Source organism: Merops nubicus, unplaced genomic scaffold (assembly GCF_000691845.1).
Source record: "Merops nubicus isolate BGI_N331 unplaced genomic scaffold, ASM69184v1 scaffold4478, whole genome shotgun sequence".
Lineage (NCBI taxonomy): Eukaryota > Metazoa > Chordata > Aves > Coraciiformes > Meropidae > Merops > Merops nubicus.
In genome coordinates this window covers 167292-190722 of record NW_008623646.1, presented here as the reverse complement: position 1 = coordinate 190722, position 23431 = coordinate 167292, and the positions used below count along the sequence as shown (strand labels likewise).

The 23431-nt window shown below is 35.7% G+C and overlaps 1 protein-coding gene across 1 annotated transcript in view; it reads left to right on the top strand.

The window, feature by feature from the left end:
- Positions 1 to 11405, top strand: part of SNTG2 (syntrophin, gamma 2) — a gene marked incomplete at its 5' end in the record, with an annotated part of 96713 nt that extends 85308 nt beyond the window's left edge. Inside the window, 2 exon segments of the mRNA XM_008945144.1 lie at positions 792 to 902; positions 11274 to 11405. Of these exon segments, the coding sequence (XP_008943392.1) occupies positions 792 to 902; positions 11274 to 11405 (243 nt within the window).
- Between the last annotated feature and the right edge of the window lie 12026 nt (positions 11406 to 23431).

Genomic DNA, 23431 nt, shown 5'->3' with positions numbered 1-23431 from the left:
CAGCAGGAAGTCCAGATGCCAATTATTAACTTGGGTTTTTTTTAAACTTACACATTTTCAGGAGATCAATAGAAAACATTCAAATAAATATGGAAAATTACATTAGCTTCAAAAATAATTTTCCAATATTTGTTTTTCAGAAGTATCTCCATAACTGTTGAAATATACCTGCCAATCTAGGATTAGCCAAGAGTAGTAACATGCCACACATAAATCTGTCCAAGACCAAGAAGTGTAGAATTCTTACATATTTTAGAAACAACTATGTAATGTAGAACATATTTTTGTGGTTTGCAAGACTACATTCAGTAATAAGATTTTTTAATTTCTGCAGTTTATTTTATCTGAGGATTTCAAACCACCTTACACACATCAGTAAATTCAGTTTTGCAACATCTCTGTAAGATGTTTCGATCTACGTTATGGAGATGAGCCAGCTGAAATATGAAAGGTTGAGATATAATATGGAATTGTGAATAGTGAAACTGATACAAATATCCTCATGGATCTTTCTAGAATTAAACTTTTGATATGGATTTCAATATTATATAAGCAACTGAAATATTTAAGTTTCAAATAATTTCTAAATAATTGTTTAATTAGTGGATATTAATACTGCACCTTTTGCTTTCACATATGATACACGGCTGCTAATTTTATTTGCTCTGCAAACAGCCTGTTATCATGTGCTATTTTATTGCCCTAATGCTTTATTTTAATAATACACATTGATCACCAGTTCTATGTAAGAGTGTGTAACAGAATCCTTAACCAAATTTCTTCCTCATTAGAATGTGCTGTGGAGGTTTAAATTCTCTCAGCTCAAAGGTTCTTCAGATGATGGCAAAACAAGAGTAAAACTGCTTTTTCAGAATCTGGACACCAAACAAATTGAGACAAAGGTAAGCAACATTCTCTTTCTCAGTTTAGTAAAAAACGAAGTGGAATTACTATCAAGACATCAAAAATTCCATTTACTACTGCATGTGCATGTGGTAAAATCCATATCACAGTTTATCTTTTTTTAGCTATTCTCTAGAAGCAGCACAATAAATTGAAGTGATGTGATATCTATAGATTTATTACACTATTTGTACAAGTCTGGTACTGAGTTGTGTTATGATAGTGTTTTACTGTTTCACAAAGATGATTTCTGTGATTTTTTTTAGTCAATCTATAATAGATATCTAAAAACTGCTTTCAAAAAGGGTAAAGGAAAATAAAACTATTTAAATGGTAAATACATTGTTATGCTGCTATATGATAGACTCGAAATTTTAAGGAAATATGTGATTAAGGTTTACCAAGAACGTAAAGAAAAAAAAGTAAAATTTATTAGCTTAAAAAAGCAAATATTCTTGCAAGAGGGCAAGTAATCCCTGAAATCTCTTGGTTCTACTGTGAATTAAGAGCATTCAGTGCTTTGCAGGGTCTGGAATTAAGCTGTGGAGACATCCAGTCACTACTATAGGTAAGATGTTACTGGGGTCTCTTTTCATTACCTTTAGCAGTAATGAAATAAAATCATGAAACTTAGAATTCAGATTCCCAAATGAACTTCAGAAGTTCCTAATTCAAGATTGTATTTTTGATCGTCATCTGAAGGTTTGGCTGTAATGGCTTTATCCGCACTGATTCTGCCCTGTCATCCCAAACTCGATGCTGAATAAATAAATAAAAATATAATTTTTCAACAATGCAGTTTTAAAAAGAATGAGGAGAACTTTGATGTGATACGACAGTGAAGAGAAAGGTAAAAGTGAGGTTCAACTGGGATTTGGTGGACAAAAGCCAATGAAAACAACAGAAGAATGTCTCAAGATCTATGAAAACTTTCAGATACTCTTACCTGGAGTTCTACAGGTTAAAGTCACTTATAAAGTGATAATTTTATATAGTGACCATACACAGGGATTATATATTGCCTATTATTTTAATGTTGAATGAAGCTATAAGAACAGTCTCTAACCCTCCTTGTTTACCATAAAGTTACAACAAATGCAGTATGTCTTTCTTTGTACATCTATAATACTAAATTATTCAGTATTTCATCAGCAAACTTAACCTGAGCAATCTATTTGCTTTACTGTAAAAGATACATTATCTGTTACAAAAGGTACAATACTATAGTAGTCCAACTATAGTAGCAGGTCATTTCCACTTCATTTCTCACAGTACTCCTTGGAGACAGAAGAGGACTACTCTCATCATTGTATCCATGATCATCTGTTGCAGAGAGCTCTTGTAACTTGTGTGAGGTCAGAGAGGAAGACCGTATTGGTGCAAAAACCATAATCTGAATTTCTGAGTCTGTGTATGAAATCATTAGATAATTGATGTGTGTGATTGGCCAAAGGCTCCAATTGCATCACTTGCAATGGAATTCCACTTTCTTAATACTGCATCATTCCTCTTTCTGTTGTAAAAAGAATGATTTTTAAAAAAAAATTTTATTTCTATGCTCACTTCAATTGTATTTAATTAGACTTCCCTGTATTTTTCTCTTTAGATAGAAAAACAGTAAATTTTAGCATTTTAATGAAAATGTTATTATCTTTAAAAATGATAAAAGTGAGTCCTAATGATAATTTTACAGCAAATTTTGTCCAGGGGACAGATTTCTTAAAACTTTAAAAAGTATTCTTCTGCATAGCTGTAATGAAAACACCTTGTAATTGGTGAAGTTTTAATCAATATTTGTGAGTTACCTTGAAATTATCAGATGGAAAATGATATGTGATCGGTTCATAGTGAATTCTGAGCGTGTATGTAGATATGTATGCAGATACATGGTATAAATATTGGGAGAGACCAGGAAAAGCTCATTAAAGGCCAGAGGAGGGGCTGATACTAAGTAGCTGAGGATTTATCAGTGACTATACCTTTTAAAACTGGCTCTGCACCATGCAATGTGCTCATTAGAATTTCACATTAAGTGGGACTGGGATACAGCTATGCAGCCTCTCCACTTCAGGTAAGTGGTGTATCTAGTCAGGTATATGCTCACCACCAAAATGGTTTTATTACTTAGACTTCAGAATTAGTCAAGAAGTAACCAACACTAATACCCATGGTATAGTACAGTATCTGCCTCGTCAGAGCCAGACGGTGCTGTATGGTGAAATGCAGCCAATAATGGAAAACAGAAAATGTCATCACATAATAGAAGTTTCATTTTTCCTGAGTAAATGAGCCACTACATGTGAAATAAAGCTTGATACAGGTGACACATGTTCAGTTGGCAGTAACCAGCAGAGTTAAGGTTGCAAAAGAATTTTCCGAATTAAGTCTAATTTTATATGCTTACAAATTCTTGGGCAAGAAAAATCACATTTGAGAATTCTATTTCGCATCTTGGTGACTAGTTAGAAATGGTGTTTTTTTCTCATTCTGTAAATTATAAGGCAAGTGCTTCTTCACAGACTTGAGATGCTACAGTGCGTCCAGAGAAGGGCAACTAAGCTGGGAAAGGGTCTAGAGAAAAAGTCTTAAGAGGAGTGGCTGAGGGAGCGGGGTTGTTTAGCCTGGACAAAAGGGGGCTGAGTCACTCTCTACAACTACCTGTAAGGAGGCTGTAGAGAGGTGGGTGCTGGTCTTGTCTCACAAGAAAGAAGTGATAGGGCAGAAGGAAATGGCCTCAGATTGCACCAAGGGAGGTTCAGGTTTGATATTAGGAAAACTTTCTTTGCTGAAAGGGTTATCAAGGGATTATAATAGGGTTATTACCTACAACTTTTCCTCATAGTTTCCCACTTCCATACTTCCCTGCAGTTACTCTGTCTTTAATACTTCCAGTAATAACTCAACTTCAACTCCTTGAAATCCCCCAGAAGTCATTGCAATGCACTCATTATACTGACAAATCCCACCATGCTTTTATCCAGCCTGACAGTGGGGAAAAACTTGCTGCAACTGGTTTGTAGGCGGGTATGTATTGCCTGTTTAGATAACCCATGTATAATGGGTGGCCAAGGAGCCCTTTGCTGGCTGCTGATCAAGGCAGGAAAGGACATTGCACTCTGTGCCTTCACTTCCCTGCAGGGTGATAAGAATTCTCCCAATCCCTGCCAACAACTTGTGCCACACTTCTGGAAATTCAGCTCCTTTGAGGTGTTCACCTCTTTGACAAAAAGGGTAAAAATTGCATGCTTGCATACATATGTAATTTCATCACTTCATTTCTGTAAGCAATCACACTTATTTTTTTAAAGAGATTCTTAAAAATTCTGAAATTGCACCATAGCATGTAAACGGATCTATATGGAGTAGCTCTGTGACTGTTTTGAAAGACGGAGGTTGACTATCGAGTATTCATGGATTGTGACATTGATGTGGAGTTTATATGGACTGTGGTCAATTCTTTCTCGAATCAGCAGTTTGGAAATTCTCTGAGCTAGATATGCCTTTGTGTGTCCCTTTGGTGGGGGGCTCTTAAACCTGTGTGTTCTTCAGCCAGATGGAGCATGTTGACTATACACACACTTCTTAAGAGTTAACATGCAGAAAGATACTTGCTTTTGTCTTTTCTTAATGGTTAACAACTAAATAAAAAAGACATGAAAACAAGACAAAAAAGAGTATTTCGGAATACTTAGCAGTAGGAGAGAGCTGAAGGCAAGAAGACAAGTAATAATTCATAGTTTACTGTGGAAACTGAGCAAATAGCGAATGAGAAGGATAGATTATGTACTTCTTTGTTTTCTCCAGTTATCAAAATAAAATTACATCCTACATTACAAGTAAGATCAGGGGGTTATAAACACAAACTAGAATATGGAAGGAAGGTTGTTGAAATATTTTTAAATGTTAGTTTTTGCAGTATTTAGGAGCTAGTGGAAGTTATGTTTGAGAAGTCAAGGTAGATGTGTAAGATTACAGAAAGAGAAAACAGCAGCTTTTGGGAGATTTTTTGTTCCTAAAAAGGGGAGGTCAAGGGGAGACAAAGAGAATTATAGACCTGTAGGCCCAACTTTGATAGTAGAAAAATAAAAAAAGATTATTACATAATCACCAAGATTATTAAATAAATAATAGGTAATTATAGAGAGAATCATAAAGTGACAGGAAACTATCAAGGTGGATTTCTGAGAAGAGACTATAGGAAAATTGCCTCATTTCCATTTTATGATAGGCTAACTACTCTGGAGGGAAGCAATACATGTGATACGTCTTGACTTTACTAAGGCTTAAACATTAGGGTCCCATATGTTATTCTGACAAATAATTTTGGTAAATAGTACCAAAGTCAGGTTACCATTAAAAAAGTTAAGAGTAATTGAGAAAGAAATTCTAGAAGTTTCCGTCATCATTTGCTTGCAAAATGGAAGAATGTTAACATACTCAAATGCCTAATCCAGATCTACACCTCTTTAATTTCCTGTCTGGTAGAAGTCTGAAGCTGGAGTGAAATTTATATAGTATAAAATCTCCAAGTAAATTTTCCAGTTAAAAAATGTGAACAGATTTCATAGGAATATTAAAAAGCAACCACCTGGTGCAAAACTCATCTTCTTGCCAAATTTCAGAGTCTCAGGACTGAGTAAACCATGCTGGCTAAAATTTAATTGTGAAAAGTAACGTGTTGCAGAAAACTGGTATGGTGAATATCAGCCATTTTATGTTTGATGAAGTTGCACATAGCTTATGTATCTGAATACAGGCTCCAGTACTGAGAAACTACAAGTAGTCCTAATAATAGTAGATATTCTTATCCTACATAACAGGTACCCTGAATTTTCCAGGATGCTTTTAAAAAAAAAAAGTATAAAAAAATTAATACTTCTAGGATGGTTTTAATGCTTTATTTCCCTTAGCTAAACTGTAGCTACCTGGAAGAGAAGATATATTTTAACTGAGCATTTCCCTTTCTTCTCATCTTACTTTTTTTTTTTTCCTTTTATACTCCATGGAAAATAAAAAATGGAATTATATTTTAACAGTTCATTCACCCTAGGAACAGAAAGTGAGTTTCTTTATCTTTCTTCACTGCATTTACTCTTTTTCTAACTTGGTATCAAATGTTTCATTGAAGAAAGAAAGAAAAGGAAGAAATCATAGTAGCTCTAAACTATTGTGAGCCATATTGAAATTTCAGCTAAATTTTTCTGGTCTCATACATTTCTTGTCTGTTACACATATAACCTGAGCCCTGAATATTTATCTGAGTGCATTCAGTATATTTTCACTGACTTCAAGTTTCAGTTCTTCTGTAATTTCAGAATGGCACAGTGCTACAATGTGATCTGATTTTGCAATTAGACTGCAACAGGTTTACAATAAATCCTATTCTCTTTAAAAAACGGGAGAGCTGCGAGAGAGTGATGAAGGACAAGTCAACAACCATATTTCTTTCTTTAGATTGACTGTATTCATCTGAGACGATATTTATTCCATATTAGTACTGTTGAGAGATTTGGCAAATTAAGGAGAGTGCAAGCAAAGCTCTCTGTTTACAGCAACATTAATCTCTAGCATCAGTAAGCCATAATCTAGAACTCAAGCTCTTCTGTATTTTTATCAATATGGGTCTTTTGATGATGACGTTTACTTCTGAACATCGTGACAAACAGTTGCAAGATGATGGTAGAGAAGAGTTAAGATTTTTGCCTCCATGAGAGTATTGGACAGTCTGATTGCTGTTGGAAGTTTTTTTTTAATGTTTGCTGGAATGGATTAATTTAGCTGGCTGCTCTTAGAAAAGCATCTCCAGAACAACTTTTTGGATGAGTTTTTTGTGCATTAGCAAAGCTTACATCTGGCAATGCAACATTTAAAAGTGTTTCAGATTTAGCCCTAGATAATGACATTTGGAATCACTCAAGCTGAAAGTGAAAAGCCATCTGACTTGCAGATCCCTGTAGAACACGGGTAAAAAACTTAAGTACAATTGATAGAGTTGCAATTCATCTGGCACTGAATGTTGGCATCATAGATCTGGCTCTTACTTTTGCAGGGTAAGAGCACTATTTTAGCTTATCCTTCTGCTCTTTGTGCAAATTGCAGCCACAGAGGAGACCCAGTATAAGTTTATAGCTGAGGAAGCTTTAATACCATAGCTGATAATTTATCTTTGCCTGTTTATACCAGTGTTAACAAGCTGTGCAATACTAATACATTTATTCTTTTCAACCAGGATATGTCAGCCAAGCCCTGGTATACTTGCTGAGATATGGAACTGAATTTAGAATTTTCTTTCATATTTTGACTTCCGTGTGGACTGGTGCTAAAACACAGATCTCATTATCTGATCTTTTTGTACAAAAGATATGATTAACATTTCAATCTAATTGAGATAATATGCCAAAGTAGTAATACGGTAGTAATAGTTGTGCTCTCAACAGCTAATAACACTGAAGCTTACCAATGTCCTTAAAGAAGTCATGAAATGCACAGGGCATAATAACACTATCTGTCAGTGTCTCCATTATCTGCCTTTTATGTCATACAGGCTCATGTCTTGTTGAAACAGGGATCCAACAGCTCTCAGAAGTAATCAATAAAATTAAATGTGTGCGTGGTAATGATGCAACTGGCCTGTCAAGCTCTTTATGATATGTAATAAATCCAACTCTCATAGGTGGGTGGACCCAACAAGAACATATATTTTTCTTACTTGGCTGTGCACATATAATGATTGAGGTCAGTGCAGTGTGCACATTTTTTATATTCTCAGTACCAGCAGGCAGTTTTGCAGTCCTGTTCTCCCACTGCTTTAATCCAATCTTTCATGTTCTTCTCTTGCTGTCTCCCTTCTAGTGCCTTTGTTGTACATAAGCGACTTACTAGGATACAAAAAGTAAACTGAAATAGCTTTGGTTAATGAAATACTAGACATGCACAGATTATTCTAAATACACCAAAAATAAACTAACAATCTTAATTAAATTTTATAGAAATAAGAGCGTATTATTAGTATTCAAAAGATTATTCACAGCAGATTAGACAACTTCTCTCAGATACACAGGAAAAGCTACTGCATTTTGATCCATACTTTGATAGAAACAAAGAGGACTCTGCAGTAGGAGCACTGGGAAGCATGGACTCCCAGTGGTGAGACATTCCTGTCTTTGGTCTTGTTAGAGTGGTCTGAAATCCTGCCTACAATCTGTCTTGTCTTACCTCTGGTTGCTTATCTTGATAAACATGTATAGATTATAAGTACATCAAGTCAGAACAGAGAAATGGAAGTGTTTGTGAAGGGCTCTCTTCTCTCAGTTCATTTGGCTGCATCTGGTCAGTGTGCTGAATATCAGAACCTGAGGTGAAACTGTTGGATATCAGTGGATTTTGGAGCAAATCCAAGATTCATGTGAGTGGCTTTATATTTTAGAATGTATTGTTTTTAAATATGGTAATTTAGATGTAAACCCTTTACTTGAGCTGAAAATTGATATATTGAGGCCTGTATTATTTCATATTGAGTTGTGTTTCATTAATAATCATGAGTATGTACTTTGTATTAGTTTTACAAAACTTAGACAATGAGAGTTAAGTAATGGCACTTTTTTTCTGAAAGTGTTTGTATTCATTTTATATTAATATTTACAGTAGACATCTACTGTCAATGAAATATATTTTAAGAAAGTGTTTCCCATACTTGCTCCATAACTATCAATCAAAATAGAAAAAGCAGAGGGTTTATGCCAAAAAAAAATCAGAGTAAAAATTATATGTGCCTAAATTCCTCAAAGGATTTTAACCAATATTCATGCTTCATTTTTCTTTCACAACAAGATCTAATTTTAAGTACAAGGCCCAAATGATTACTTCAGCAATCAAATGCCAGTTATTAACTCTTATCTAAGTGCTTATTTTGATACAAGTACTCAAGAGATTTTTCTTCTTTTAGGATATTTATTTCTTAATTTGTTGACTAGCAAATATGCAAAAGCAGAAGTTTGAGAGAGTTTTGCCTCTTCCCACAATGTTACCTAGTTTTCTCTTTGCTTAACTAGGTATGAATGAAAATAAATAGCACATTCTGCTTATCAGTTATATTGATTTATGCCCTTATTTTTCAATTAGGAATGTTTTGTGTTTGCTGTTCTTTTATAATCTTGAAAGTGTTAGTTTGTAGTTTATATTAGATATTGAATTATAATATTCTGGTTTATGTTGGTTATTACTTCAAATGTCAGCATCAAAAAAGGCTATGCATTGTTTCTGAATTCAGAGATTTTTTTCGTGGATAGTTGTAGGAAAACCAGTCAGTAATTTCAGAGAAGAATGTTTGAAGAGTGGGAAGAGTAATTTCATTTATGTTAACACATTCTGAAAGTTATTTAGTGGAGAAATTCTTGTATTTCTAGGTTCTGGGAGGACTTAAAATTTGCTTGTCTGATAACCCACCGTAGACAAGTTACTATACACATCTAAAAGTCTCTGCTTACATCTTCTTTGAAGGACATAGGGGCTGAAAACATTGTTCTCTTAGGCTTTTGTGTGAACTGAGCAAGCTTTATAAGGAGGGCAGCTTGCTGCCCAAACTTTCTCTGCTCCAAGACCACCATGTCTGAGAAGATCTTTCTCTGTAGCTTGGGTCAATGTTTCATAGAAGATAAAGGCATTTGTAAGGCCTATTATACCATGGGAGGAGCATATCTTGGGAGCTTGTTGAGTATATTCTATTACTCTTTTTGTCCACTAACAGTGCTTATTGTCACTTTATGCTGGAAAGGGTAGACAGTAACATAAAATTACATTTTTCTAGGAATAATAAATTTGTTTAGTGGGAAATGAAATCAAATAAACTATGTGTGCCTGAGGTTGTAATGGAACTGTGTACAATGTTTTAAAAAAGTCACTAGGATCTTATTGTCAGGAAGTAGAACCCTCAAATATTGTCAAGGTGTAATGATTTCTCTGTGTTACTCCTTGTTTCTCTTTTCCTTTGGTGCTCCTCGCTTCTTACTCAGTTGCTCTGCTCCAGTGTGCCACCATCCATCGGTTGTGGTCCCCTGAGGAGACCTGCTCTGCTATGGAGCACCTCCTTCTCCACTGGCCTTTTTGCCTTTTGGGGGAATTTACTGCCTTTGCTTAAATGTGTTTTCACAGAGGTGCCACCATTTTGGCTGCAGGGCTCAGCTGTGCCCTGAAGTGGGTCAGTGTGAGCTGTCTGGAACTGGCTGTCCCCCACACAGAGCAGCCCCAGTCTCTACTTACAGAGGCCACCCTATAGTGCCCCCCACTACCAGAAATTTTCCAGTAGAGTCATAAAATCATGGCCCAAAAATACTAGCAAATAATTTAAGACATTCATTAGTAGTAAAACCATTCCTGCCTAGTAATACATGGCCTTTGATAGCAGAACAGTGTGCTGATGGGTTTTTCCAGAACAGTAGCCTTGAATTCCAAATACTCTGTTTGAAGCAGTTTTTTTGAGAAGATACCATGTAATACTGTGATAGGAAAAGCAGAAGTCTAGTGCTTTGCTTTTTGTTTAAAGGCAAGTGTACAGAGTGTGCCTCAGTAAAATGCTATGTGGCCTGTAAGCTGTTGAAAACAATTGTCTTCCCCCCAAACCAAAAACTGTCCCAAGTGTCTCCACAATACATTTAGCAGCTGCAGACTTTACAAATAGTAGTGTTATGTAAATCAAACTTGTTTCTTGTGTTATATTTGTGGTCATTGTGTCAGAATATCACTCCATTTCTGTCTGGGGAGATTGGGAAAAATAGATTTCATTTGTGCACAGAAGAAATGTATTATAAAAAGTCAGGGGAATATGAGAAGTGATTCGGAGTAACTCTGCCTTTCTTTGTCAATTATGGCATATAAATTTCATACCCTGCCTTATTTCTATATGGAGATTGTGGTGTGACTTTACCTTAGCTTGCACCCTACCTTTGGCCTTCCAGCTTTCTTTTCTGACACTCCCTCAGAGGCTGCCAAAGTATGTGTTCTCCTCACCCTTCCCAGCTGTGACTCGACACCACAACATTCCCAAACATCCTTAACATCAGTTACTTCAAAACATGTTGTGATATTTAATTGTTCTTGCAAGTTCAACACTTTCATGTCCAAGCTGAGTAAAATGTAAATAATAATGGTAGCACAAAGTGAAAACTAATTTGACATGCAGCACTGCCAGTGAATGAGGTATGGATATACATCTTTTATTATTAACAGTTCCCTTTAAAGATTCAAATTTTCATTGAAAGTCCATTGTTGTTTGCTTACTAGTCTGTTCTGTATTTATGTAAAGTGTTTATAAACATGAATATGAATTCACATGTTTGTTTTTTTTTTTTTTTTTCTCTTACTTCCTCTTTCAGGAACTTGAATTTCAGGATCTGACGGCAGTTTTACACTGTATTCACTCCTTTATAGCAGCAAAAGTGGCGTCTGTGGATCCAGTATTCATAGACAGTCAGAGTATTGCAAGAAAATATATGTACAGTAACTGATACCAGATTAGATGTTGTGGCTATGGAAAATAAATTATTTTCTTAAAGAATGTAGTTATTTCATGCACAATATTGCAACTTTGTGATTTTATAAGAAGTCTGTAGTTGTGTTATCTGTAACATTAACAGTTTTCACAATCCATTAAAAATTTTGGGTTAACAAGTAATAAGTCAAACTGAATCAGTTTGTCATCTTCACTATTAATATAAAATCCTAAGTCAGTATTAATTTGATAATATTTGTGGTGTCATTTTGCTTTCATGATCATACATACTGTGGCAAACGAACTGGTTCATGACACATACTCCTCCTTATTAGATAGAAAAGTGGAATAGATTTGAAAAGTGTGAATCCAGAATTTGGCCTCAATATCTGTTTTGAAGTGTGCTGGACATGGAAACAATTCCTACAACCTTCACTGTAGAAAAGAACTACTTATCAAAGACCGCTACCAAAGGAATTCTATCTTTTTTCTATATGTTTGGGAAATTATAGTTCTACGGTCAAGTTCTTTTGAGGCATGAGAGTTTAGCTGTGTAAAAACACTGAATACTCTATTTCAGATCAAGGAAAAGACTTAAGCACACACTTGGCTCTAAGCATATTAAGTACCCCCAGTGTAGGCACAAAGTAACGTTAAGATTGTATTTAAATATCATGGTAAATCGACTGATGAGCTTTAGACTCTGCTAAGAAGCCTAACTATAGGCACTCAGTTTTAGAAAAAATGCCATAGGGTTTTCTTATCTGTTCATAAAGCTTCCATGGATCATTCGTTTATACATTTATAGATTGCCTTGACTCTGTCCTTTGATGTGATGCTCTGTATGGTTGAGAACAGTTTCTTTAATAACTGTTTTGTTTGAAGGATGATGCTCCAAGTATAGGGTGAAGGTAACAAAACAAAGAATTTTCTGTGCCATCTCCCTTTTTTTTCCTACTATTGTAACCCCGACTTACACACAAGTGAAGTGCGTTAAGGAAATAATATGGTTCTACTATTGCCATATTCCTAACCTTCATTCTGAAATCATCTTCTCATATGCACAGACAATACTTCCTGCTGTTGAAAAATTGTATAAAAGGAAGACATGTTAATCTTAGGGCATATTCCCTGTAAGTAATACCAAATATTGCAGGTTTTTCTGATATGTCTCATTTGTTCTCAAGTGCAGTTTTGAGGAAGCGTCAGGCTATTTTTGTTTTTATTTTTCAAGAAAATGAAACAATCAATCAAAAAATCAAGCAAGAAGAATATCCTAAGTAAATACAATGGATATGAAGCGAATTCATCAGTGTCATCCCTAAATGTTAGGAGTCTAGTGAAGTGTCATGCTAAATCAAAAGCCTGAAGTTACTGTGTCCTAAGGAAAAGGGGCAGATGCTTTAAAAGCTCGCAGGTGAGGAGTGTTTTTACATAATTTCAGTGCTTGAATTTAGTCAGAGAAGTTCCCTCTCTCAGGTCTTAAGGTATTAGCTGTCTTGACAGAGTGTAATGCAGCCTCAGGCACTCACTTTAAATGAATGCTTATCTGTCGACTTGAAACCTAGGCACAAATAAAGAGCTTAAAGTAGATAATTTGATCCCACCATAAGGATTTCCTGTTGCCAGTTGTTACCCGTAGAGAAAATCATTTGAACAGTAGGGACTATGTTTGCAATTAGTGTTGTGGTTCTAATGTTGTTTGTAAGGAGGTATAGGAGAGCTAACTCCTGTTACTATTTGTCAAAGGTGAGAAATATTTTATTAATTATAAATTAATATAAACATTGTCAATTTTTAACAAATATAATCTGAATTTTATATCACTTTTTTAAAAAAAAATAATCAAAACGTCGTTTTTCTCAAGCATGCTTTTACTCCAAATGTTTCATTTGATTTTCAGCTGATTGATGTAAATTTTGGTTTTTCATTTTATTTTTACCTCTGTGTATTTACTGAGATTTTATCATTCACAAACTATAGCATTAAAATCAGAGTAGTATACTTCCTATCAATTCTATTATTGGCGTGAACAATTGTGATTTTAGAACTAGTTCTCCAAACATATATTTAATGAGGAACCTGCAGATCCTTATTAGCTCACTTGCTTTTTCTTTTTTTCCTTTCACCTTCTGCAACAATCTCAATGCAGGGACTAAAGGCCAGACTTCTGAGGAGCCTGCCAGAGCCTGGGAAAAGCTAATGGCCTGCTAGTGACTCAGCTGTTACATAGGTTGTATAGGACCTCCATAGTGTTTTCTGTTTCTTTGTCATTCTCTTAACAGGGTAACATATACCTCAAAATGTTGCGCTTCCAATTTGTTTGGTTGCTTATGTTCATTCTTCGCAATTTTTTTATTGTTGGTAAAGCATATTATTTTATCATTGCCTTCAGAGAGTGTGTGAGTGCCATATAACATGAATATATTTTTACTTGTTAAAGTAAATAGATGTGCTGGGTCAAATATTCAATTGGTGATCAAAACAGAAAAATTTTAGTATGCTTTGTTGCATACTTGCGATATATGAAGCTTTAGTCTTATTAGCTCATCATTCTTTTATATTCAGTTTTCCTTTATTTTTGAGAGGGAGACAAAGTGGTACCAGAACTGAGTAAGGGTAGGAGGAGAGAGGCATTTGCTGCAGCAGAGCCATAAACAGCAGGCTGGGGAAAGAAGCATACAAACACAGGGTTAGAAAATAGGGCACTGTCACAAAACCAAGATAGCCATTTGTGGCTAGAAACACAGTAAAACCAGGATAGTTTTTATATTCCAGATTAACTTTTTGTCTTTAAACTCCCATCTTACTTTAAAGGCTAAAAATAATCCTATGTACAACCATGGCTTTGACCAAATGGGTAGTGCCATTGATTTAAAATGGAGCAAGGCTCTTCAGTGACATATAAATTAAAGAGTGGTGTGGCACAGACTTGGGCACTGGACTTGAATTATACTGTTGATTTGTTAAAATAATTTCTGTCACTTTTTACTCTAGAGTGATAAAATCTGCAGAGAAAAAAATACTGTACACAGTCTAGCTAGAGTCAGCTCAGGTCTGTTCCCAGTGAGTGGCTTGGTTGTGCTACCTTGTTTAAAACACCAGTGTTTAATAGAGAGCATTTGGCCAGACCCTGCCAGATGGCCTCAGGGATAGAAAACAGGCCCTGACAATTTTAATTATCAATTGATATGTTGCCAGAGAGTCTGACTTCACTGGGGGCAGGACCTCACACACTGTATCTGACCTGTATTATTTAATTTTTTTTCTCAGATTCATAAAGCATAGAATTATAGTATTGAGGCTATGCTGATCCAAACCTCAAGTTCCAGAAATCCGACTTAATTCTTTTCACACTAGGGTCTTAGAAGAAGTATTTCAAAGTGATTTCCACCCTTGGAGCCAGTAGGCTTGAAGATAAACAAGAATTTTTGAGGGAGGAGGGTTAAGCTCTGACAAACTGCAACCATAAAATCCTGTCTTATATCTGAAGTACACTAATTCATAAGTAACTTCAGACAAGGCATGTCTTTCCACAAAGCCTTTAATGGTTAGTCTGATCTTTGTGGTGGTGAAAGCAGTATTTAAAAATGCCTGAAATTCTTTTTAAGTACATTTCCATAAATGCTTCTAATAAAATGCTGTCAGCTTCCCCAACCACCTAAATATCTCCTGTATCACAGTATTCAAAGTGGAGCGTGTGTAATGGCAGTGCAATTTTTCTGCTTTTGGTTGACTGCTGTGGTTGATTTTTCATTTAATATCATTTTCCCACATCCTCCAGTAAGCTTTTGAGGGCAGGGAGGGTGAACATTGGAAAGGAAACCCTTCCATGCTTTTGTGAGAGGTGGAGAGAAGTCAGTGGTGATTTCTGTCTCTCTTTCCTATGCATGGCAAGTAGACCAAAACACTGCAAATATGGAAGCAGGGGAGGGATGGACACATGGACAGACTGCAATCTTAAAAACCTCCTTTACTTAGAATGCAAGCTAAAGGTACCTATCACTCTTGGAATTTCATCTAGAAATTCTTTCAATGTAATTCTCCTACTTTAAGTTGCTATTCACTGAGATATAGTTGCTGAATAGGAAAATATTTCAAAGAAAATAATTTTACATATATCATGTAATCATATATTTTGTTTCTTAACCTATGCTTCATAAATGTTTAGGTACTTTTATTACTGAAGCACGTAGAGAAGAGATTGAGATTATTTTATGGGAACTAAAAGACCTTGTAAATTTATTAGGAAGTACAAAAGGGATTTGTGTAGCATGCAAGATGATATTGAAGATGTATTTTAATCTGGTTCAACCAGAAAAACTCTACAAGTAAGCTCTTTTCATTAAATTTGAAGTTATTAAATTCCATGGAGTTGAGCCAAAATCCACTGCTGTTTTAAGTCCCTGTGACTTGAATGGGACTCAACCTGAAAAATTACAAAAAATATACACAATTTTAAATAATCCATGGGGGAAGAAAAACTCCTTTCTAATACTCCCTTGGTACACAGCTGCCTACGTTGTCAGTAAAAGGATTCATTCCTACTGAGAAAGATGCTGACTTTTCAGTAAGGAATCATAAGCTCAAATTATCTGGACTTGAAAGCTGTAATCTTTGATTTGGAAAGGCTGCCATGGTGCCCTGTAACGCCTGCAGTTATGCACATACTCACATCTCTAGCCTAGATATATCACAGGTTCCTTTCTTCAGTGCAAAATCGTGTTCTGTATGGAAGTCTACACTACATCAGGAGCTGTGAGTGGTAGAAGGGTCTCAGCTGCATAGATCTGTAGGCAACCAAGCAGGGAAAGGAAGTTAGATGTAAGGAGAACTTTATTTTCCTTCCTTGTTACAAATTATTCTTGGAACATTATTTCTGTTCTAGTTCTAGGCTAAGGTTTTTACATGTCTCTGAATTCTTGACTATGATGGAAACATCATACTCAATGCTTATTAATGAATTAATGGAGAAATTAGCTGTCCAGTCTGTGTTAGTCAGTTGATCTCAACTCTGTACTCAGTAGAAAGAGACCATCGATTCCAGGGAGTGCTTTACTCCCTCCTGCAGTAGATGCCTAAAACCAGTGGATTCAATAACATTATGCAAAGGCAGTCATCATTACCCATCAACTAGCCTAAATTTTCCTGTGCTATAGCACAGTTTTTTGACAGTTCATTTTCCTATAGATAGCATTAGTGTCAGATTTATATACCAATACAATAAAAGTAGCTATCATGGCTACGTTGGGGGATTATGAGGATAAAATAAAACCATCGAGTGTAAATCAGGAGTTTGTCATCCCCTTAAACAAGCAGAGAGGGGAAGAAGAAGCCTTAGTCTAATTTTCTAGCTACCAGTTACTACCTAATGTTTAGTAGAAAATATTTCTAGAATGAGCCAGTAAAAATTATATTAAGTTGTAGTTGGGTTCACAGAGGATACACTGCCTTTTTTTAATGAGTCAAGGTACTCATTAAAAAAAAAAAAAAAAAAAAAAAATTGGGGGCATCCTACTGTGTCTTTAAGCACTTAATTCAATTAACAGTCAGAACTGAGCTAGGTCACTGCCCTTACAACATCCATAAGCAGAGTACATAATCAGCTCACTATTTTCTTTTTGCACAGAAGCTAGAGAAATATTCCCCAGAAAATCTTGCACCATACTTCATTTTGTCTGATATATTCTAGTAGGCACAGCAGTGTTGTATGTCATTTCCCTTGCTAATTATTATACATCTCTCAACAATAGATACCTCTTTCTCAGTAGTAAATCTATTTATATGGCATGCTCTCATGATTTTATTTTATCTATCTAAGAGGCATGTAGGTTTCATGGAATTGTAGAATGCTTTGAGTTGGAAGGGACCTTAAAAGGCCATCTAGTCCAGCCCCCCCTGCAGTAAGCTGAGACATCCACAAACGAGATCAGGTTGCTCAGAGCCCTATCAAGGCTGACCATCTATGTCTCCAAGGATGGGGCCTCCACCAGCTCTCTGGGCAACCTGTTGAAGTGTTTCAGCACCCAGGTTTCCTGGGGTTGTTTTGTTTTCTCTATGTAAATAGCTTTACCAACCACCATCAAGTGGTTCTATGCACTCAGAGTTGCTTAGCTCCCTTACTGTCAAAGGAAATGTTCTCCTAGTTTGGCATGACTGATATTTTGTTTAGTGACAATACAGGCAAGTAGGCAAGGTATAGGTGTTACTTTTTAGAAAGTTATTTTCAAAATTCTTTTTAAAAAGCACAGTATTTTCTGTGCCATCCACAGAAGCACAACTTTTCCAACAGAGCTTGCAAATATTTTTGGCTGAAAATGCCTGTATGTTAAGTGGTGTCTAATAGTGGGTCCCATTTTTGCCTAATGCTTGCTAATAAATTGCTTCAATTTTGTGGGTGCATCTTTATCTGCAGTTACACTACCTCTTTGATTTATCATGCCACTTCACATTTTTTTCAAAGTAATTTTTCTGAAAGATTATATGTTGTTTTCATTTGTCATAGTACTTTCAAAAAAATCAATCAACTTTCTTCTTTTATAGCTACTTTCTCATCTCTTGGCCTGAAAAAATACAACCACCTGGAAAAAATCTCTGTAGTTATTATCCAACAATTTGCTTCATTGATGCTACTTCTGTTTCTATTTTTTTTTTATTTAAAAGTTAATATTTGGCATTTTTAGTGGTATGTTCCATCTTACTCTTCTTTTTCCCACATTTCTTTTTTTTGATTTGACATTCAAAGCACGTGCTACATTTTCTAGAAGATGAATTGGACAAATTATGTCTCTGTGGCATGAAAACATACCCTCCAAAATCAAATGTTAGAGCTTCAAGCTACGTGAGAAAACCTCAGAAGTATTTACATAGGGCAGATTAATGTTCACTAGTCTTCAACACCACAGAGTTTGGAAATAGCCAGAACTTTGTGCAGTATTAATTAGTATGAACCCCAAATAAAATTGAAACCAAGGGAATGGGCATTTCATGAAATATTGCAAAAAATAGGAGCATTTTTATAGTATAAGGAAAAGAGAATATCCCAGTGTCAGCCATGTGGTTGTGGTATATTAAAATGTTATCCAAACCATATGCACATAAGAACTACTGTTTAGTGTCTGGCTAAGATCTGCATAACCTAGAAAAGCCAGGGAGTAGTATCAAATACTTAGGAGGAGTTTCCCAGACAGATTTAACGCTTGTGTAGGCAGACCTCTTGTCCCCATCATTTTAAAGCCGAACTCTAGCACCTGATGGTATAACCCAACACCGTTCAGTGTGTGCTATTTGCAATATGTTTGCAGACTGCCTCTAGGATTTCCCATTAGACAGCAACAAAGAACAAGGTGATCTATTAAGGACATACACAAAAAGGATACATAGCTAGGAACCAGGGTTAGTCATGGATAAACTTGTAGTTCATCTGTGAACTCTGGTTAGTGATGACATCGGAGACCAGATTCCAGGCTGTTGAGCATCCTTAGGGATTTATTCAGAGGTAGCTTGGGAAACAGAAATCCGTAGTCAGCTCCCCGGCCTGAAGTGGAAAAAAGGTCTAGCTGTTCTAGTATTACATGTAAGTGATTAGATTCCCCCAAATGGACCTATAATTAAAATTGCTAAATATGCCGTGGTCTGCGCACTGCAAGCACTCGCTTTGAACTCATGTACTTTTGCAGTTTACTGAGCATGTTTCATTTAATATCTTCAGCCGGCCGGGAGTATGTGTGCAGATGATTGCTGTGCCTCAGATGATGAGTGGGAGCCATTAAGCTGTAATAGCTTGGTTACTTATGGTTCTTTATCTGTGAATCTATCCTTTTGACTTTTCAGGTCAAATAGATTATCCCCACTACAAGTGTGCTTCAGTGGTGGGTTTGAAACAAAATTAAGAATATAGAAAAATTTCTGCAAAATATTCTTAGTGTGACAAGAGCAAACAGAATTAGTTGCATTGTGAGTAGAAGAATAGGTAAATAAGCACACTTGATACACTTGAAAAGTCTATTAACAGCTATCTTTTTCTTTTTAATTCAGATAATTGCTAATCATATCAAACTAAGCAATTTACTTTGTACTCCTGGCAATATACTCATGCAGAGTAGGAAGGTCAGGCTTTAAATTGTAACACTGTAGGATTTTCAAATGTGAGAGGTGACACAGAGGTTTTGACTGTTCAGTTGCATCATTGCTTAATGTTTCTCTCTTTAAATGCCTGCCTAACTCCATTGTGGATGCATCCAGAGCCATCACCACTCTTACTGGTGGAGGCCTTATATCCTGCACATTCCCTATGCCAAAGTCAGAAAGCAAATATTCAGCATTTCTTATGTGCATTTTGTCTCAGATATTTGCTTTAGAGTGAGGAACAGTTTTATGTTTAGACCTGGAAGAAAAATGTTTTCCTTCCTTGAATTAGAAATGAAATAAAATGGGGCAAATATTCTGAAAAGCTGTCTTTAAGGGGAGAAATCCTTTCTTTTATCACAGTATTCCTGAATCTTTTCTTTGCCCCTCAAGGCTCCATTAGTCAAATGGGATTACAAGCCCTTTACATCAGCAAGGTCCTGGCAAATAAGTGTGGCCTCAGCCAGAGTCTTCTGCACACTCAGAGTCATGAAACATGTTCAGCAGACTGCCGGGTCCCTTGTTGTCTGTCATAAAATGAATCATTTGAGTAAGTAACATTCTGGTGAAATTCACTGTGAAATAGGAAACTTGATGTCGATGTAATTGCTTTAAAGAGCAAATTCAATTGTCCCTGCAGAGATGTAAGTAGTGGAGGACTGAACCTGAGCTGAACAGAAAATTATTTGATTCGCAGATCATTTAAAGCAGGGAAGGCACAATGACATATTTAGTGGCTTTGTGTAGCACAAACAAGATTGCCAAGGGGTAGAAATATTTTTGACATAGGAGAAGCTTTAAAGTAAAGGAGGGACCTTCTGCAGGAGATAAAGATTTATAAGGATTATAAAGAAATTTCCAGTTTCTTGGATTTTAATAACAGCACAGCTTTCAGGGTGACCAGCCAGGTGTGGAGAAATACCCTCTTCTTGTTAAAAAATCCTGTACTGCATATCCAGACAGACACTAATTCGCTGTCAGGAAGTACTGAACATGAGAGGTGTCTGGTTCTTCTCTTTCTTTTTGTGTACCCTAATAATCTCGGTTCTGTATTAATCCATGATTTTAGCTGGGCTTCCTCAGCTTCTTCATCACCATGATGATCACAACACCCTGTTTCCTCTGCTTTTCAAAACGGTGCCAACTGACACAGAATACTTAGAGACTGAAACATCTTGGATTAATTCACTGCCTAAAATTTGTGCAGTCGTCTCTTTTTCACTGTATACAGGCAAAAATGATTAATTTGAAGTTTATAGTAAGAGACAAGTGTACTGGAATGACTTGCCATTTAGTTTCAAATATTTAACATTTACATAATTTTTTTCTTGAGAAAATATTTGTGGTACAGCATATGATTACAGTCAAAAAGACAAAACTTAGGTAAATAACTTGTAAATAACTGCATTTACAAGGCTCTTGTCTGTGGAACATAAAGCTTTGCAAAAGCTTTAAGTAATTCTAATCTGCTTTTACAGACAGGTAACTTATTTCTGTGGAATCACTGTTCTTTATGGCATAGCTTTGTGCAATGTTTGCAGTAAAAACCAGAGCTGCATACTCTAATCCGTAAACAGTCAGCTAGACCACTGATACATAGAAGAAATTTCATATATTAATTCAATGGTAAGAAAGTATAATATATTTAAACTGTAAAAGCATTCTCTGAAATTAAAAACCTGGGATGTGAACAGAAAAAAAAAAAAAAGCTAATGAGCTCCACTGGAACAGCATGGAGCCAGGTGCTTGGGAATACACTGAGTATGTCCTGAGAAGCTGAAACACAGGCTGGAGTAGGCAGCATACATGATTACAAACATGAAGAGCAGGAAAAGAGAATTGTGGAACAATTCCTTACACAGCATGAGCAGAAATACTGCTCAGTTATTAAGTAACAGTGGTCCTATCAGAGAAAGTGGAATCTTGGGTTTTTTTGTGTTTGGGTTTTTTTTTAATTTTTGTCCTAGTGAATGATTTTGCAAATGCAAGAACTTTCTGTATCTCATCTTGAAGCATGTAAATGTATATCTCACTACCCTGTTCCCCAGAGTCTAATGTCATTCATCCCTTTGGGGGACATTATAAAGGTTCTCTCAGAGGATGAAATTCTTTTCTCTAAGAGGTCAGATCACTGCTGGTCACTGGAATTTTTCTCATCTCATTCCTTTGTGTTTGCTAGTCCCACAGCATGTGCCTGCTCACTAGTCATATTTCTGCTGTTTGTGTTATTTTTTCACCTGTATCAGTGTCCTTGGGTTGTTGGGAGTTTTTCATAGCTGTCCTAGTGGCTCCATTGGTTCCCTCTGGAAACCAAATGTTATGTTCTGTTAATTTATTCATAATTTCTTATTTCCAGCCCGTATTTCTAAGTTCTTAAATCTCTCAAAGACAGAGGAAGATAGGAGTTCAGCCCTTCCTGGAACTTTCTGATAGCTCACTGTACTAACAAAATGTCCGTTATTTCAAAATTTTAATTTGACATGACAACAGCTGGTGTACATAAATGATTAATTATTTATACTGCATTCCTTAATCCATGACGTTTTAAAAAAATTGGTATTTGTTATATAAGCCATGAGTATTAAAAAAAAAAAAAAAAAAAAGTATTATGTTAGATGCTCAGATATCTGTTTCCCTTTATATCCACTGGAAAATCCAAGAAAATTAATGAAATTTTATGCAATCAGATTGACATTTTTAATTTTAACTCAAGTATTTTGACATATTTCATAGCATATTAGTCTAATACTAGTCCTGTTTCAACAGATACATGACTAATGGCTTAGGTTGGTAAAGAGAACATTCCATAAATCACTTATGATTTCAAATTAAGGGAATTTAAAGTTCTCAGACTGTGCTCAGCGTTTTACTGAGCTGTAGAAAAATGGAGGCAAGACATTATTCTTTGTGAAAGTGGTAAGTAAAAAGAAGGGAAAGCTCGCTGAGTTACTCCTTATTTGTGAAAAGTCATTGTTACGTGTCCTTGACAGCTGGATTAATGGTGTTCCCATGCATACTTTTATATCAGCATTCCCAGATATTTATGTCTTAAATACCCCAGTAAATTTGTCCACTGTGTGTGGCAAACACCATTAGTAACAGAGCCACAGACTACACATTCCACAGCTGTGGGAATTTCCATCCCAAAATCATCAGTTTGAAATATGCAGCCATTGCTTCTCATCCCCTTCATCATGCAATCTTGTTTGCAAAGCAAAAGACAGTTTTCACTTCTTCATGAAATCTTGCAAAAATACCTGATGGACATGAAGTGTGGAGATTTTTAATTAAATTAGTGCTTTTCTCCTGTGTATGGGTTTTACCAACAGTAATCTCTAGAGTTGGCTCACATTCTGATCAGCAACCCACAGTACAGCATTAGGCTGGTCACTGCATACTGTCTTTCACTGGAAAAAGTGCATATTTCAGATATTCTTTTTAATGTCTTCCTTTTCTCAGCCAAAGAAGAAAAAGATATGTGATTATCCAGTGGACACACTTTATAGGAAATGTTTTAAACCCCTTTGAAAGTCAATGGGCATCAGTGGAATTCCCTAAGAATTTAGGGCTTCTAGGATTAAATTATCAGTGGTCACATTAACACTCAGCTTTTCCCCTTTAATTGCCATTTGTTCTTACTTCCACTCTATAAATCTTTCTTTGTTGAAAGGAATCATGTTTTCCTCATTAATTAACATAAATTTTGAAAGATCAAGTATATTGACGTCTCTGGTAGAGGGAAAAAAAAAGAATCAAAGCAACCTACACTAGGTAATTAGCACAAGATTTTCACTTTTAAAGCTTTACACAACATAAACTCAGAAGCTCTTTTTATTTGAATTCGTATACTCTGTTTCAGCCAATAACTATATCCTATTAAATAAATACTTCCTGTCAGTCCATTAGCTCTCTTCT